The following is a 15,533-nucleotide window of genomic DNA, read 5'->3' as shown; positions in this document are numbered from 1 at the left end:
ATGCTTATAGCCCTTTTTCCTGCCATTGAAACTTCTTAGGGTGCTTCACATAGTGAGTGTCTTAGAGTGCAGTGATGTTTCATAGATAAACATATGAACCACTTCTTGGTTTCATCATTCCACAAACAGTAAGAGGATGAATGAATAATTAATCTTTTCTTGCAGTTGTGTTTAAAGAAGAAATGTTGGCCAGGCACCAGCAAAACTCTCTGCTATTTTTCAAACAGTTACATGAGATTTAACAGTGTCCTGATCAGGTAAAGGCAGATGAAGCTCAGCTCATTGCATTATTCCAAAGGGCAGGACTGCCCCATCATAATAACAGATGCTAAAAATCTGAAATAAAACGAGTAAATGCTGCAAAATTTCAAGGAGGTGAAGCAGTGTGTGAAAAGAGAAACAGGATTTCCATCTGAAACACTAATTCATCTTGCCTTTTCTTAACTGTCATCATTTTCATTTCGGTATTAAGTTACAAATGCAAAAAGGAACAGGGTGCTGACAGAAATATTACCTGCTTGGCAGAGTGCCTTTGCTCAGACTGAGTTACTTCTCTGTCAAATATTCTCATGTGGGTGATTTCCCCTCAAGAATTCTCTCTGTATTTTGCCAGTAAATTCAACTAGTTCAGGCAGCCAGCACTTATTGGCAGTGACAAGAGCCAACAAGGATAGGGAGATCGAAATGGAAATATTTCATTTAGAGCTTACTACTCATGTATATATCTATTTTAAAAAAAGCAAAAATCTTACATAAAGGTAAAATACCTAACATCCTGAAGGTTAACAGATCTCTTTTGTTCTCATTTTAATTCTCGACAGTACTGTAGTATCTCTTTCATTCCTTGTACGAGGAATTTAGTAGCTTCTGTCAAACATCAAGGTATTGCTTTATGATGAATAAAACAACAAAAACAAACTTCTTGGAACTTGCCCATTTGGTTTCTCTTTATTGTAAGTATTTCTCAAGATGAAGAAAACTGGTTTGGGGTAAAGTGAAGCACTTCCAAGGTGAGAATGGTAGGGCACAACTAGAGGCAGAAAAAGCTTGCTCAGGATTCCCCAACGAAATAAAGGAAAATAGACTTGCATTCCAAAATGCTGTATGGCTAGTGAAGTACAATTGAAGAATAGTCAGTGAAATAATTTAGAAGCAAGTTCCTACAAGCAGTAACATGATAATGACAATGAACAGAATACACCTCTGAAAGTCCCTGAGGTAGCCCCTCACTTACAGCTCCTACCAGAGCTCCTCATCAGTGCTTCTTCATCCAGTGCCCATTCCTGTCTCATCTCCTTCTCTGCTTCAGATCCCTGGCTTTGGGAACGATTACGTTTTGGCCTACAATGCATGCTCTGACTTTAAAGCAACCTGCCAGAGCCTTTCACTGCCTGTTCAACAAGAGTATCTGAAGTAATTTGGCTTACCAACTCTTGAATTTCTCTCACTTCTGGATTACACCCTGCTCTGCTCTGCTCTGCACCATAGGACTCAGCTGCTGTAATGCTCTTCAATTACCTTCTGCTCTCCAGGCTGAAGTGAGCACTTCCCTTAGATTTATTTTCCTGAACTTTCTGTATTGCACAGCTGCCTGCTCGGTGTTCTGATATTCAGTTGATTCAGATCTGAAGTAATTCTGATCAGTTTAAAGCCCTTCCTGCCCCTTGCTTTTGTGCCTACGTCTGGTCTCTGGGCTTTTCAACTCCATGTACAGCCTCATTCCTGGCTAGAGATTCATTCTTTCTGACTGATAATTAACATTTTTCTGGCACTCCTTGACCTAAGGCAGCACCCAATATCAGCTTACCATCAATCTTCCACACTTCTAGGAAAATATCTCCATCAGCCTACAATAAAAATTCCTCTGAAAATTTACTTTTAAAATGGCTTCTGGACATCACTCAGCCATCAGACCTGTCTTCCAACACAAACAAGTTCACATGCCAACTCTACCCTCGCCAGGCCGACCTTACCCTTCAAGACATTTGGATTTAACCTTGGAATTCCTCATATTTACTTCTCTTTCCTTGTACGTATCTCAATGATTTCTTCGTAACCTGTTTATTTGAATGTTTCCTCTGTACATTTTAGCTGCGACTTTGGTCCCAACCCACATCTTCTGTTTGTGCCACTTCCTCCTTCCATTTTACTTTTTACTTATCTGATCCCTGCCCTTCTTTCTCATCCTTCTCCTTTCACTTCTCTCCTCTCAGATTCTCTGTCTATCCCCATCCCTTCAACAGTCTTCAATCCTTCTTCTCTGCCAGCACTCCAGATTTGACTCCATTTTAGTTAAACCTACAGCTTCCCTCTGCCTGCAAGACCAGGCCAGAGGATGAGTCCCTTGTCATGAGGAACTCAGCTCAACGTCCCAGCACCTTTGCACCATCTGAAAGCCACATCAGGAGTGAAATAGAATACGCTCCACTTGCCAGAATGTATGAAACTCCATTTATGACACAGCAGCTTGCTTGATTGGTATACCATCTACCTCTCTCGTCATTTAATTCCTCCACCACTGGTGTACTGTGCTGAAGGCTGGATCATCAACAACATTCGCTGTACCAACACACCAAGGCTTTTTCAACAGCATCTCTCAAAACTTGAAATCTCTGTTATCTGGATGGATAAGAGGAATAGTCACACAGGGATGTCATCATCTCCAGGTCTCCCCGATTACTATTCTGACTTGGAAATCTATCACCAATCCTTCATCATTGCTGATTCTAAATGAAGGAATTCTCTACTGTGGGAGAACACCAGAAGGACTGCAGTGTTTGAAGAAGTCAGCTCGCCTCCACTTATATAAAAGTAATTACGGATGTGCAATAAATGTTGGCCTTGCCAGTGTCACTCAGATTCCTGGAAATTAATATTAAAATTCAGAGCTTAATGCATTTTGACATTTTATGTTTCAAATTTGGCATGTTTTCTGGATGATTCTTGGTAGATTTAATTTTGGACAAAATGATTATAGATCTGATTTGAGTCTCTTGGGATATTCTATTGCTTCAAAAGTGCAAGTAAATACAAGTTATTGCTGCCCTGTGGCATAACTTATTGGAGGCAAGCTTCCTACAGGGTGGGAAAAGAATAGAATTTCTGGTCCTTTTTCATGGTTATCTCATTCCCCAGGTGTAAGCAGTAACAACAACCTCATATTCCAGGTGCATGGAGCATTCTGATTAGCTATTCATTGCTAGATATTTAGAAACATTTGGATTAGTAGATTTTGATAAGCATTTTCCATCTAAATCCACTGATAATTAAATTGGCATTGTGTGAAAATTTGCATAAGAAGCCTTAGCATGCCAAAAACACACACACAACATTAGATGACCGATGGAATTTTCTTGCTAATTGGGCTGAAGCCTTCTGTAGTACAATATTAATCACATGCACTGAACTCTGTAAACTTAATTATCAGGAGAATTGACACGACCACCCAAATTGTGTGCAACCTATTTTGTTTTTGAGACAAATTTTTCAGAATTTTTCAGAAGATAAGTGATAAGATCCTTGTTGTTGAGGCACATTATTAGATGTTTGATCTCCTAATCAATGGTGACTTTACCAAATCCAACAGGGTTAGTGATGTGTGAGTACCACAGTAGGGCTTGACGTTGATTGGCAATGCGTGAAGATGGGCCATTTTACAGGGACCTTTGACAGAAGTTGATATGTGGACATCTGTAGATAACAGTGCTGAGTTTGGTTGTGATAGTCAGACCTATTTTGTAAGATCAGATGTAACATAAAGCTGTTTGAATGAAAGCATGGAGAACAGTTGGTTCCCATGTATTCAGTGAGGGATCCTGGCATATTGGATTCCTACCTTTGGACAAGGTACTGTAGGTAAAGAGAGAGAGTCCCAGATTTGACTCCTTCCTCATAATAACGCCCTATGTTACTGCACATCCTCTGTCATGCACTCGGACAACTCAGTCAGATTTCCACTAATATACAGTATATAAGTAACATTGTAAATTTCACCAAGATGAATGAAGAAGTATGGGTATGGAATTGAATGGGAATTAGTTTGGAAAATTGGAGGATGGAAGATCAGTTGATGAGACTTGAATTGCAGTATTGGACACTCCTTTTCAACATTAATAAACTAGAAGAATGGCAACAGTGAACTGACCACCCATTGTAATCCTGAAATTTGTATTCACGGAAGTCAAAGGTTGAAAATTACCCTCTTGACTCTCAAGTTAACAGAGGGAGGCATAAAGGTTTCTGTTGGAAGCACAAAAATTTAGGGAGTATTGTTGAAGGAGTATAATTAAGTATTTGTTAGCATTGGGAGTTAGGATCATTCAGTGGCCAACAGAATTTTCATGGTGAAATAATAATTTTTTTTACGTCATTATCTGACTGTCAGCGGAGTATAAAACTACCTTGGAGAGTGTGTATTTGAATATCCCATTCTAAACAGGGAAATAAGAATACTTGTAAGAAGGTTTATTTATTAGTAGTTGATATCGTTTGACATTTCATACAAGGCACCATGAGGAAGTATAGTCTTTGAGTACTTACAGGTAGGGGATCATTGGACATAATTCTATCATGATTCACTCTGAATGTTAACATCATGCATTCCATTCTTGTTTCTCATATCACCAGTTTATATTCCTGTGTGAGTATTTGAAGATATTGCTTTAGGAAAATTGTCTTGCTATAACCACATCCACCCCCCAGCATTTTCTATTTTGTAGAAAACTCAACAGTGGAAATCTGACAACCAAGTATGTGCCACACCTTTTACTTATGCTCTGATTTTCATTCAACAGGAACATTCTCAAGTGATAAAGGAATTGGAAGCTTATAAAATCACTATCCTAGAAAGACATCATGCAGATATAATTAAAAGTTTATGGAATGATTCAGGAGTAAGGATCTGCTATGAACGGCGCCGAGAGTACCAATTGCTTGACTCGACAAATTAGTAAGTTTTGATTCCTAGAATCGTAGAATTAGAGAGTGCACGTGGAAGCCAGTTAACCAGGCCTCTGGCAGAATGATCCAATTAATGCCAACTCCCTTCCTTTTCCCACCTAAGGCTCCATAAGTTGCAATCAAGTATCAAAAGAAGTGAATGTAGTAGTGATCTTTGTGTGATTCTTTCTGTGATTTTTTTTAAGCCTTCAAGACTTCCACAAGTTTAATTCCTTAGCATTTTGCTGTGCTCTTTGCATTTCTCTATCCATTTGTTGGATCTTTTTAATCCTCTATGACTGTGGATCTGTGCCTCTCCTGATTGTTAAGCTGCTTATAAGCACAGTGGTGTGCAGTTCAGATCTCCAGCAACCAAGGTTTGATCCTGACCGAGGATACTGCCTGTGTGGAGTTTTCTTGTTCTCCCTGTGACTGCAAGGGATCCCCCAGGTTCTCTGGTTTCCTCCCAAAGTTCAAAGACATGCTGGTTGGTAGTTTAATTGGCTACTATAAATTACTCCTAGTGTAGGGAGGTGGTAGGAGTTGATGGGCATGTGCAAGTTGGCACAGTGGGGATTCGAGGATCAAGGGAGATTCGAGGGGGAGATCATGAGTCAAAGACTTGGGGATTGGAAAGATTGTGTTTGGAGAGATCCAGGGTCCATTGGTTGCAATTCAAAAGAGATCCTGGGACAAGTTACCTGCAAACAAGTGGGGGAATGGCATTGATGGGATTGCTCTGAGAGCTGGCATTCACTTGATGGGCTGAATGTCCTATTTTATTTCATAAGGAAGTATAAGAATATAATTGACAGAGGCAGCTTAGTTGCTCTATCTGTGAAAGGTCTGGCCATGAAAATGATCAGGGTTCAAAATAGGGGGCTACATGGGAGGGAAGGGTTAGATAGATCTTGGAGCAGGATAAGATGTCGGCACAACATTGTGGACCGAAGGGCCTGTACAGTGCTGTAATATTCTGTGTTCATTCATGTTATGAAGGAAGTGGAGCAGATGCTAATACCTTTTAAAACAAAAAGTGCAGATATAATGGTGACCTGGAATCGCCTCAGTGGCTAGGAAGTGGATGTTTATGGATACATAGACGTCTTGTGGAATTTAATTGCAGGATTTAATTTAAATTGTTTGCCGTAATTTCCTGGCCAGCAGACTTAGAACATGGACAACTTTTGGGTGCTGGGGGAGAGAGAGAGAGAGAGAGATGAGGAGTGAAGGAGAGGGTGGATTCAGGCTGAAGGGGAATCACAAGTAGGGGAAGACTGTAGCTGACTGAAGATTGCTTATTGGTGGGAGGTTGTGGCCTGGAGGTTGGGGGTGGGATTACAGTGGGAGATCCCGGGTTAGAGGGTGGTTAAGGGTTGGGGAGCTCACAGGTTGAAGGGCTGGTGGGAGGTCTCAGGTTGATTGGTTGGACAAAGTTGAAGATCAAGGTTGGAGGGAGTTTGTGGCCTGGTGAGCAATCGAGCATCAAGAGAGATTGGACGTGAATCAAAGACTTGGGGATTGGGGAGGTCGTGGGTTGGAGAGATTGGGTCAGTTGGTTATAGTTCAAGGAGGGGATCCTTGGTCGGGGGAATGGGAAGCAAGTGGATTAGATGGGGAGGTGATGATGAGTGGAAGCACATTCTTGCTCCCCTTGTCCCATAAACAGGTAAGAAGAGGCATTTAACTGCTGTCTCCAGCCTCCTGTCCTCCATTCCTGCCTTCCTTCAGTAGTTTTGTTTCCAGGTTCAGGTAAGTTATGGTCACTGCTGTTAAATCCAAACAGCTGCAAAGATCCCAGGTCACAGCCTCACTAACACATTTGAATAACTGACCTGCTTTTGGACAAGGGGTTTGGTGGCTGGTGTACGGCTTCGCACTGTGAGGAAAGAAATTAATACATAAGAACATCAAATATAGGAGCAGGGGTAGGGCATGCAGCCCTTCGGACTTGCTTCTCCATTTAATAAAATTATGGCTAATCTGACATTGGTCTCAACTTAACTTACTCATACGTTCCTCTTGATTTTCATTTTCATATTTTCTTACAACACAGAAGGAGGCCATGCGGCCCACCAATACTATGCCAGCTCTCAGAGCAATCCCATTAATCCCACATTTCCCTGTAACCTATATTCTCTCACATGCTCTAATCCTCTGCAAACCCCCTACTCTAGTGGCCAACTAACCTACAAACCCATTTTTGGGATGTGGGAGGAAACTGGATCATTGGGGACAACCTACCCACTGGGCGAATGTGAAAGCTCCACACAAGCAGCACCTATGGCCATGATTGAACCCGAGTCTCTGGAGCTGTGTGGTAGCAGCACTAACTGCTGTGCCACTGTGTCACCCAACCACCACACCCATTAGGGAAGAGAATTCACAGCCCTCAATGAGAAGAAATTCCTCTTTATCTTACTCTTAAATGGGCAATTTTTTTTTTATATACCAGCAATTAAAGCTATGTTGACTATTGGTTGCATTCAGCATGTCAGATGAGACCCAGGTGCAAGCCTTCATGCCTTTGACTCCAGTGGGGCTGAATGCATAAAGTCAGGTGCACTGACAACCATTATTCTTGCACATAGTTAGTACAAGCAACCAGATTTAAATTCCTCTCCTGAGCCAGTTGACACAATGTAGAGCTCTTGATGATTCATCTGTCCTGTAATTTCTTTCATAGAACAAAGTGAGGGGGGATCTCATTGAAACTTTCCGAATATTGAAAGGATGTTTCCATTAGTAGGAGAGTCTAGGATCTGAGGGCACAGCCTCAGGATAAAGGGACGTCTCTTTAAAATTGAGATGAGGAGGAATTTCTTCAGCCAGAAGGTGGTGAATCTGTGGAATTCGTTGCCACAGAGGGCTGTGGAGACCAAGTCATTGGGTGTATTTAAGGCAGAGATTGATAGGTTCTTGATTGGTTGAGGGCAGGCACGGTAATGTAGCGGTTAGCATAATGCTTTACAGCGCCAGCGAACAGGGTTCAATTCCGGCCACTGTCTGTAAGGAGTTTGTATGTTCTCCCCGTGTCTGCGTGGGTTTCCTCCGGGTCCTCCTGTTTCCCTCCCACATTCCAGACCTACGGGTTAGGAAGTTGTGGGCATGCTATGTTGGTGTCGGAAACGTGGTGACACTTGCGGGCTGCCCCCAGAACACTCTACGCAAAAGATGCATTTCACTGTGTGTTTCGATGTACATGTGACTAATCTTATCTTATGGGGAGAAGGCAGGAGAATGGGGTTTAAAAAAATCAGTCATGATTGAATGGCGGAGCAGACTCGATGGGCTGAATGGCCTAATTCTGCTCCTATGTCTTATGATCTTATAGTATATCTTCATCTATGTCCATGTACAATGTTACCAGTTCATCCTTGAAATCCTGCTATTGCCCTAATCTGTTTATTTCTTTTGCAGTTACCTGAATGACATTGATCGCATTGCAGCCAGTGATTACATACCAACAGATCAAGACGTGCTGCGGGTCCGAGTACCAACGACAGGCATTAACGAGTATTCATTTAATATGCATAAAGTATGCTTGAGGTATTCAGAAATCCTTTTACGAGGGAAAGGAACAGAAGTTAGCATGCTCTGAAGGCAAAAAAACTGTAGATGCTGGAAATCCAAACTAGGAACAGACAATACAGCATCTGTGAGGGAAAAAAACAGGGTTAATGTGTTAGAGCAGGTTAGGACTATATGCTCCTATTCTTTTCATAAAACCTCCAGAACACATTTTAAAAGGTGTTAATTTGATTGAAAGCAGTACTGAACAGAGAAAAGTGTGCCCTCTAGCACTCTCTGACCTCACTGAGGCAGGTTTCATGGTTCTGTAATCTGCATTATACAAACTATCTGGGATTAATTATATGAGCTATATCTGACCAAATTGAATTTCAGTAGAAATAATGTAATTAAATAAAAAACACATCTACTGATATTTGATATCAGTTATGCATTCAATGGATTCACTTTTAATCCTGTTATTTATGCTGATTTTTTAAAATGCAAAATATCCAGTTATTATTTTGATGTGTCCATTTATTATACATGGGAACAGTGAACTTCAAGGTTTCTAAGTTCTTGTCTAATTCTTAGAATAGTCGATGTTGGAGGACAGAAATCTGAAAGAAGAAAGTGGATCCACTGCTTTGAGAATGTCATGTCAGTTATATTCCTGGCTTCTCTCAGTGAATATGATCAAGTCCTAGAAGAAAGTGAGAATGAGGTGAGTCTCACGCGAATCCTCCGGCATTGGAAGTTCCTTGTGTCTGCTTCCCATTGTCAGAACTGAACAAGGGAAATACCTGGACACACTTATAAATCCCTGTTGCTGGTGGGAATTGTCTGACTTGGCACCGTGTATTGGATATTTGGAATAATGTGGTATAAAATTTTCTGATACTCAGTTTTAATGGTAAAACTAAATATACTCTGAACTCTACCATTTGTAAGTCTCTTGCAAATTACTCTGAATATCTCTTGTGTACAGCTAAACCCTCAAATAAATGAAATAGTAGAGGCAGGAGTGGGAGAGGTGGAGAGATTAATGGTGGTGGCAGTTGGAGAAATGGGGAATAGATATGACAATCAGTCAACCACACAGGGGTTTAGAATGAAATTCTAATTCTTCAGCTAATAATTTCAGACACCAATCAGACTTGGAAATGTATCACAATTGCTTGATCACTGAAGTCCTCTCAACACGTGAATTGAAGCAATTCAAATGGGGAATTGTTCAACCTCTGCTACTTGCACTCCACAGCCAAGGTCACTCCAACCTCAGTAGCTGAGCTGCAGTTTGCAGACAACACCTGTGTATGCAGAGCTTAAAGGCCAAGTTCCAAGTCATCATCAACTCATTCACTGACACATATAAAAGAGTAGGTCTAAACATCTGCACTAAACATCTGCAAACGAGGATGTAAAGTGCTGGACTCTTGAGCAAAAAAACAAACTTTTGTGGAGGAACTCAGCAGGTCAAGCAGCATCTGTGGGGAAAAGGAATTGTTGACGTTTTGGGTCAGGACCCTACATTGGTCCTGATGCAGAGTCTCAACCCAAAAATAAAATTCCGATATCCAACCACAGGAAAGGATATCAGGACAAAAGCCTTGGTGAAAGAGATGGCTAACATGAGAGGACATAATTTTAAGGTGATTGGAGGAAAGTATAAGGGGGATGTCAGGAGTAAGTTTTTTTTACACAGAGTGGTGGGTGCGTGGAACACACTGCTGGCAGAGGTTGTGGGGGCAGATACATTAGGGACATTTAAGAGACTTAGATAGACACATGAATGATAGAAAAATAGGGGGCTATGTGGGAGGGAAGGGTTGGATAGATCTTAGAGCAGGATAAAGTGTCGGCACAACATTGTGGGATGAGGGGTCTGTACTGTGCTGTAGTGTTCTGTGTTCTATGTTAATACCAGGGGACTTTTCAAGTATACTAAGATCGCTGGACACAAGTCTATGGGTAGGTTTTAGTGCCAGATGCACGTGACAGCCCACAAAGACTTTGTCTGGGCCTGATCTGAATTCCCAGAGAGTAGGAAATTCTAAATAAAATACTATAAACTCTGGGTCAAATTCAGAGAGTTTCCAGGTATGGATTCCAAGAAAAACAAAAAAAAATTGCAGATGCTAGAAATCTGAAATAAAAGCAGAAAATGCTGGAAACAAGTCAGCCAGTGTCTGTGAAACAGCAAAGATATGAAGCATTAACGCTATTTCTCTTCCCAAAGATGCTGCCTGCCCTGCTGTGTATTTCCAGCATTTTCTGTTATTGTGGGTTTTATGGTACTGTGTGAAGGGAAAGAGAGTTGTAGAGAGGCAGAGAGTTCAAGGGAGAGGACTCCAGAGCTCAGAGAAAGGGGAAATTAAAACACAGTGGTCAATGGTGGAGTAACTAAGACCAACAGAAATTCATTATCATGAGAAAGATGAGATCAGGAAAGACTCAAAATGAATAAAACAATGCTAGGGGTCTAGGGACTTCAGCAGGACAAGTTTAAATGGCCACTTTAAATGTGAATATAGAATTCATAATACACAAGGGTTAATTCAAAGCTCCTGTGGATGTAATTTTTTAAATATATTAACAGATGATAGAGGCATACCTTCTGACAATTTGAAAACTTTGCTGTGTTGTGGACGTAAATGTCATTGTGTTAAATCATTTTTGAATATAATGAGCATATATGTTTATTTTCAGGATAAATCAGCACAATATTTAAAAGCTTTGAATCTGAAAGAATCTTTTCTTTTGCAGAATCGAATGAGGGAGAGCCTCGCTCTGTTTCATTTTATTTTGAAGTCCAAGTATTTTCCAACTTCATCAATAATTCTTTTCTTGAATAAAATGGATATTTTGAAGGAGAAGATTCTTACCTCACACTTAGCAGACTATTTTCATGAATTTAAAGGTAAGTGGAAAATATATCTCTTCCTTTGTGTAGGGCACCTACAACCATTATTTTTAGTGAAGAAGACAGTTCAGAAAATGGCATATATACTCTGTATGTATGCCTATGACAACAATAAACTTGAACTTAATCTTGAACAAATTTAGGCTTATTTTAGTGAAGGAGAAGTAACATTAGCTTTTTACAGCAGCAGCACAGTAAATTACAAACAGACAAACATAAGTTAATATAAACATAAGTAAACATAATTTATACATAACGTACATGTGCACAAAAATAAACAAAATAAAGATAACAACAAGATAACGACACTAGTGCAAGTTGAGAGGGAGAAAAAGAAATGTAGTCCAAGATAATGTTAGGGTTTTTCATGTTGGTTCAAGAACTTGGTGGCAGTGGGGAAGAAGCTGTTGTTGAACCTTAAGCTGTAGATCTTCAGACTCCTGTACCTCCTGCCTGACGGCAGCATCGAGAAGAGGGCATGGCCCAGATGGTGGGGATCCCTGATGATGGATACCGCCTTCCTGAGACATTGCCTCGTGTAGGTGTCCTCGATGGTGGGAAGAGCTATACTGATGATGGAACTGGCTGGATCCACCACTCTCTGTAACCTCTTGCGTTCCTGTGTATTGGAGTTTCCATACCAGGCCGCGATGCAGCCAGTCAGAGATGAAGGTGAAGCAGACAGTTCAGAAGATGGTAAATCTCTGTTTAAGGAACTCAGAATTACCTTCAAGCACTCCCAGGTCACAACTAAACAGATTAGTTCTCCTCCTCCCCTGCTAGGTCAAGGCTAAATCTAAATGAGAGGATCCACGCCTCGTATTCCGCCTGGGCAGTCTCCAATCTGGCGGCATGGACATCGAATTCTCAAACTTCCGGTAACTGCTCCCCCTCTGTCCCTTTCGCCCTTTTTTTTCTTTTCTCTCTCCTCCTGATCCAACTGGCCCCCATCATCCTATCTCTTTCCCCTCCCCCACCCTCTCCATCTGCCCACCACCCCCACACACCTTCCGCTGGTTCCCCTGCCCGCCTCCCTCCCTCTATTCCACGCTCCACCTTCCTCTCCTATCAGATTCCATCATCTTCAGAACTTTGTCACGTCCACCTATCACCTCCCAGCTTCTGCCATCATTCCCACTCTCTCTCCTCCCTCATCTGCCTGTCACTCCCATCATCTTGATCCACCTATCACTTGCCAGCTCTTGCTCCACCCCTTCCCTCTACCTTTCTATACTGGCTATCTTCCCTCTTTCTTTCCAGACCAGATGAAGGGTCTTGACCTGAAATGTCAACTGTCCATTTCCCTCCATAAATGCTGCCTGACCCGTTGAGTTTCTCCTGTGCGTTGTGTGTTGCTCCAGGTTCTAACCTCTGCAGACTCTCGTGTCTCCAGAAGTTAAAAGTTCCTTTATTCTGCCTCAACAGTGGAGCAGACCTTCTGTCCTGGAGTCAGTGCTCTTCACCTACATTTCCTGAAGTCTAGAACTGGCAAAAACTGAAGCCAGCATTGGCAACTTCCATTATGCTATTAGCTGACCCTTCTCGGCACCATTGAACTCCTTGTGGAGTTGAACAGAGCAGTGCAAACCTACATAGACTCTCAGCATGGGAACTCTGCCTGCTGCGCCTGTGTGAGATTAGACCAGCAGAGGCAGAGTGAGATCTTCGAATCAATGGGATGAAATGGCAACCCTTTTAGATCATTTGGTTGATTAGATTTAATGTATTTAATTATTTTTCATGTTTGCAGGTGTTGTTAGTGTTTCAATTTTTATATCTTAATTATTTTTAATAGTTCCTAGGTATATCTTAATTATTTTTTAATAGTTCCTGTTTTTGATATTCTGAAACATTCAATTTTAATGACAGTTTTGACAGCTGATAGGTATGGGCTAGAGCAAGGGCCTCAGTTGACTGAATGCAGTTGGCCATTTGCTCTAGCAAGGCCCTGTACTGCATTGGGCAACATGGTTATACAGCTGTTAGTGCTGCTGATTCACAGCTCCTGATTTCAGGGGCTGTTAAAGCAAAATTTGCATGTTCTCTTTGTGACCTTGTGGGTTTTCTCTGAGTGCTCCAGTTTTCTTTGACATCCCAAAAGCATTCTGTAGGTGAATTGGCCATTGAAAGCAGGTTAGTGGAAAAAGAACTCAAGAAGGTGTTGATGGGCATCTCCTCACAACCGTGACAAGTGAGCTGGACTTTTGACCTACTCATTCTCCGTGCTCATTCTGGCATTGTGGAGGAAAGTCCTTTGGGTGCATTACAGCGACTTTTTTTTGGGTCCTGATACAGGAAACATGGCCCACTGCACACCCCAGATTTAAAACACCTTCCCTTGTGTTAAAGAATTTCTAAGCCAATGTCTTCTTTAGAGGGGAGATGACAAATGTGCCTTCCTATAGTAAGTTTTTATTGCTTTGTGATTCAGTTTTTAATGAAACAGTTTAAAAAGAACAAGGTCTTACTTTATTGCCTTGGCCCTCTTGTATAATCATGGTGCATTTCCTCTACACCAAAATAGAACTAAAATACAATTAAAGCACCATAATAGCAATACAAATATCTGAAAGTCAGTGGTAATCTAGCCAGGAAATGTAGTTAAGGGATGTAGAGGCAATACATGGTAACCTTTGATGCAGGTAACTAATTCCCCTGACTTCACTTCTTTAATTCTGTTCTCTTGTGCGTCCCCAGTTTTCAGCTCTCTGTCATTGACAGTCATGCTTCAGCTGTCTAGGACCCTGACTTTGGAACTACTGGCACAAACCTCTCTGCTTCCCTCTTCTAATCTAAGAAGATGTTTGAAACCCATCTTTTTGACTTCACTTTTGGTTCCTCTGTTCTAATATGGACTTGTGTGGCTCTCTGGCAAATCTTGATGATTCTGCTGTACAATGCCTTGGAGTGTTTTACCATTTTAAAATGCTATATAAATATAAGTTGTTATTGATTTCCTGGATGCTCACATTAATGAGTCTACAATGGAATTTTATAGTGGTGTTGGTTGCTTATACTGAGAATTAAGAGAGGGATAGTCACAAGGCTGTTGTGCTCCTCTGCATTCCTAGTTTGTATTTGATTCTTGTAGCAAGGAGGAGATCCTTCAGCCCCATCATGTTTGGTCTTTAAAAGTTATTTCTATTAGTTTCAGGTTCCTGCTATTTCCTCACACCCCTGCCATTTGTATCAATTATTACAATGAATTGCTGCAACAACTTTTGACAATTTTCTCTTGAATGTCACAATTGCACAGGGCAATGCCTTTCAGATCATTATAAGTCATTGCAAAAATAAAAGATTCTTTATTTTCTCCCCAGTTTTATATTCAAGATATTTGCACTCCTCTTGGCCACCTGAATATCTTTGAAAGTACTTGCTCCTCCAGTGTTGGCAATTCCTTCAACTACCAAGGCTTTTAGTTCTGGAATTCACTCTCTCATACTGTTCTTCAAAGACGCTCCTTAAATTTATCTCCTTGATCAAGCATTTGATCATCTACCCAAACGTCTCCCTTCATGGCTGGTTGTCATATTCTGTTTGATACCACTCCCAAGAGAACTGTCTTGGAAAACGTTGTTACTTTAAAAGTAGGTACAGAGAAACAAGATCTGATGATTGGTCATCAGCCAGAAACATTAACTCTGTTTTTCTCTCCATGGATGGCATCTGACTAGCTGAGTATTTTCAATGTTTTAGCTTTTATTTCAGATTTCCAAAGTTCACACTCTGTGATTGTATACATGCTTGTTTGTTCTCTAATTACCCTAAATTGTTGACTCATTTCCTCACTTTCAAACTACAATATATAAGTAAGCCAAATGAATATTTATTTTACCTGGCTAAAACATGCAAGTGGTCATCTAGCTTTATAATAAACATCAATGCACACATACAGTATATGTTGGTTAGTATAAGCTGCTTTTATATTCAACTTTTCCACCAGATCCTGAAATTGCTTAACCGTGGAATTCATGCAATGACAAAATGTCATGTAGCTCATACATCATGTATTTGATCCAAATAAAATGCCATCATCGGTCTTCCTCAAGGTCAGGCCTAGAGAATTCCATCACATCCATTTGCATAGCCGTTCTGACTGGATTGTTCATCTTGTAGTAGAGACAGTTCAAGCAAGATGTAATTGAGGTGTACCAAATGA

The 15,533-nt window shown here is 40.9% G+C and overlaps 1 protein-coding gene across 2 annotated transcripts in view; it reads left to right on the top strand.

The window, feature by feature from the left end:
- LOC127582381 (guanine nucleotide-binding protein subunit alpha-11-like) overlaps positions 1-15,533 on the top strand; it is a 52,582-nt gene that overhangs the window by 30,054 nt on the left and 6,995 nt on the right. The window contains exons 3-6 of one of the 2 annotated variants that reach the window (XM_052037566.1): positions 4,794-4,948; positions 8,359-8,454; positions 9,043-9,172; positions 11,215-11,368. In XM_052037566.1, coding sequence (XP_051893526.1) covers positions 4,794-4,948; positions 8,359-8,454; positions 9,043-9,172; positions 11,215-11,368 — 535 coding nt within the window. Of the gene's footprint in view, positions 1-4,793; positions 4,949-8,358; positions 8,488-9,042; positions 9,173-11,214; positions 11,369-15,533 lie in introns of both variants that reach the window. The other variant, XM_052037565.1, reaches the window with a different exon arrangement.

This window comes from Pristis pectinata, chromosome 24 (assembly GCF_009764475.1).
Source record: "Pristis pectinata isolate sPriPec2 chromosome 24, sPriPec2.1.pri, whole genome shotgun sequence".
In the NCBI taxonomy this organism is placed as follows: domain Eukaryota; kingdom Metazoa; phylum Chordata; class Chondrichthyes; order Rhinopristiformes; family Pristidae; genus Pristis; species Pristis pectinata.
The sequence above is the reverse complement of the archived record's forward strand: the minus strand, read 5'-3'. Positions and strand labels throughout refer to the sequence as shown.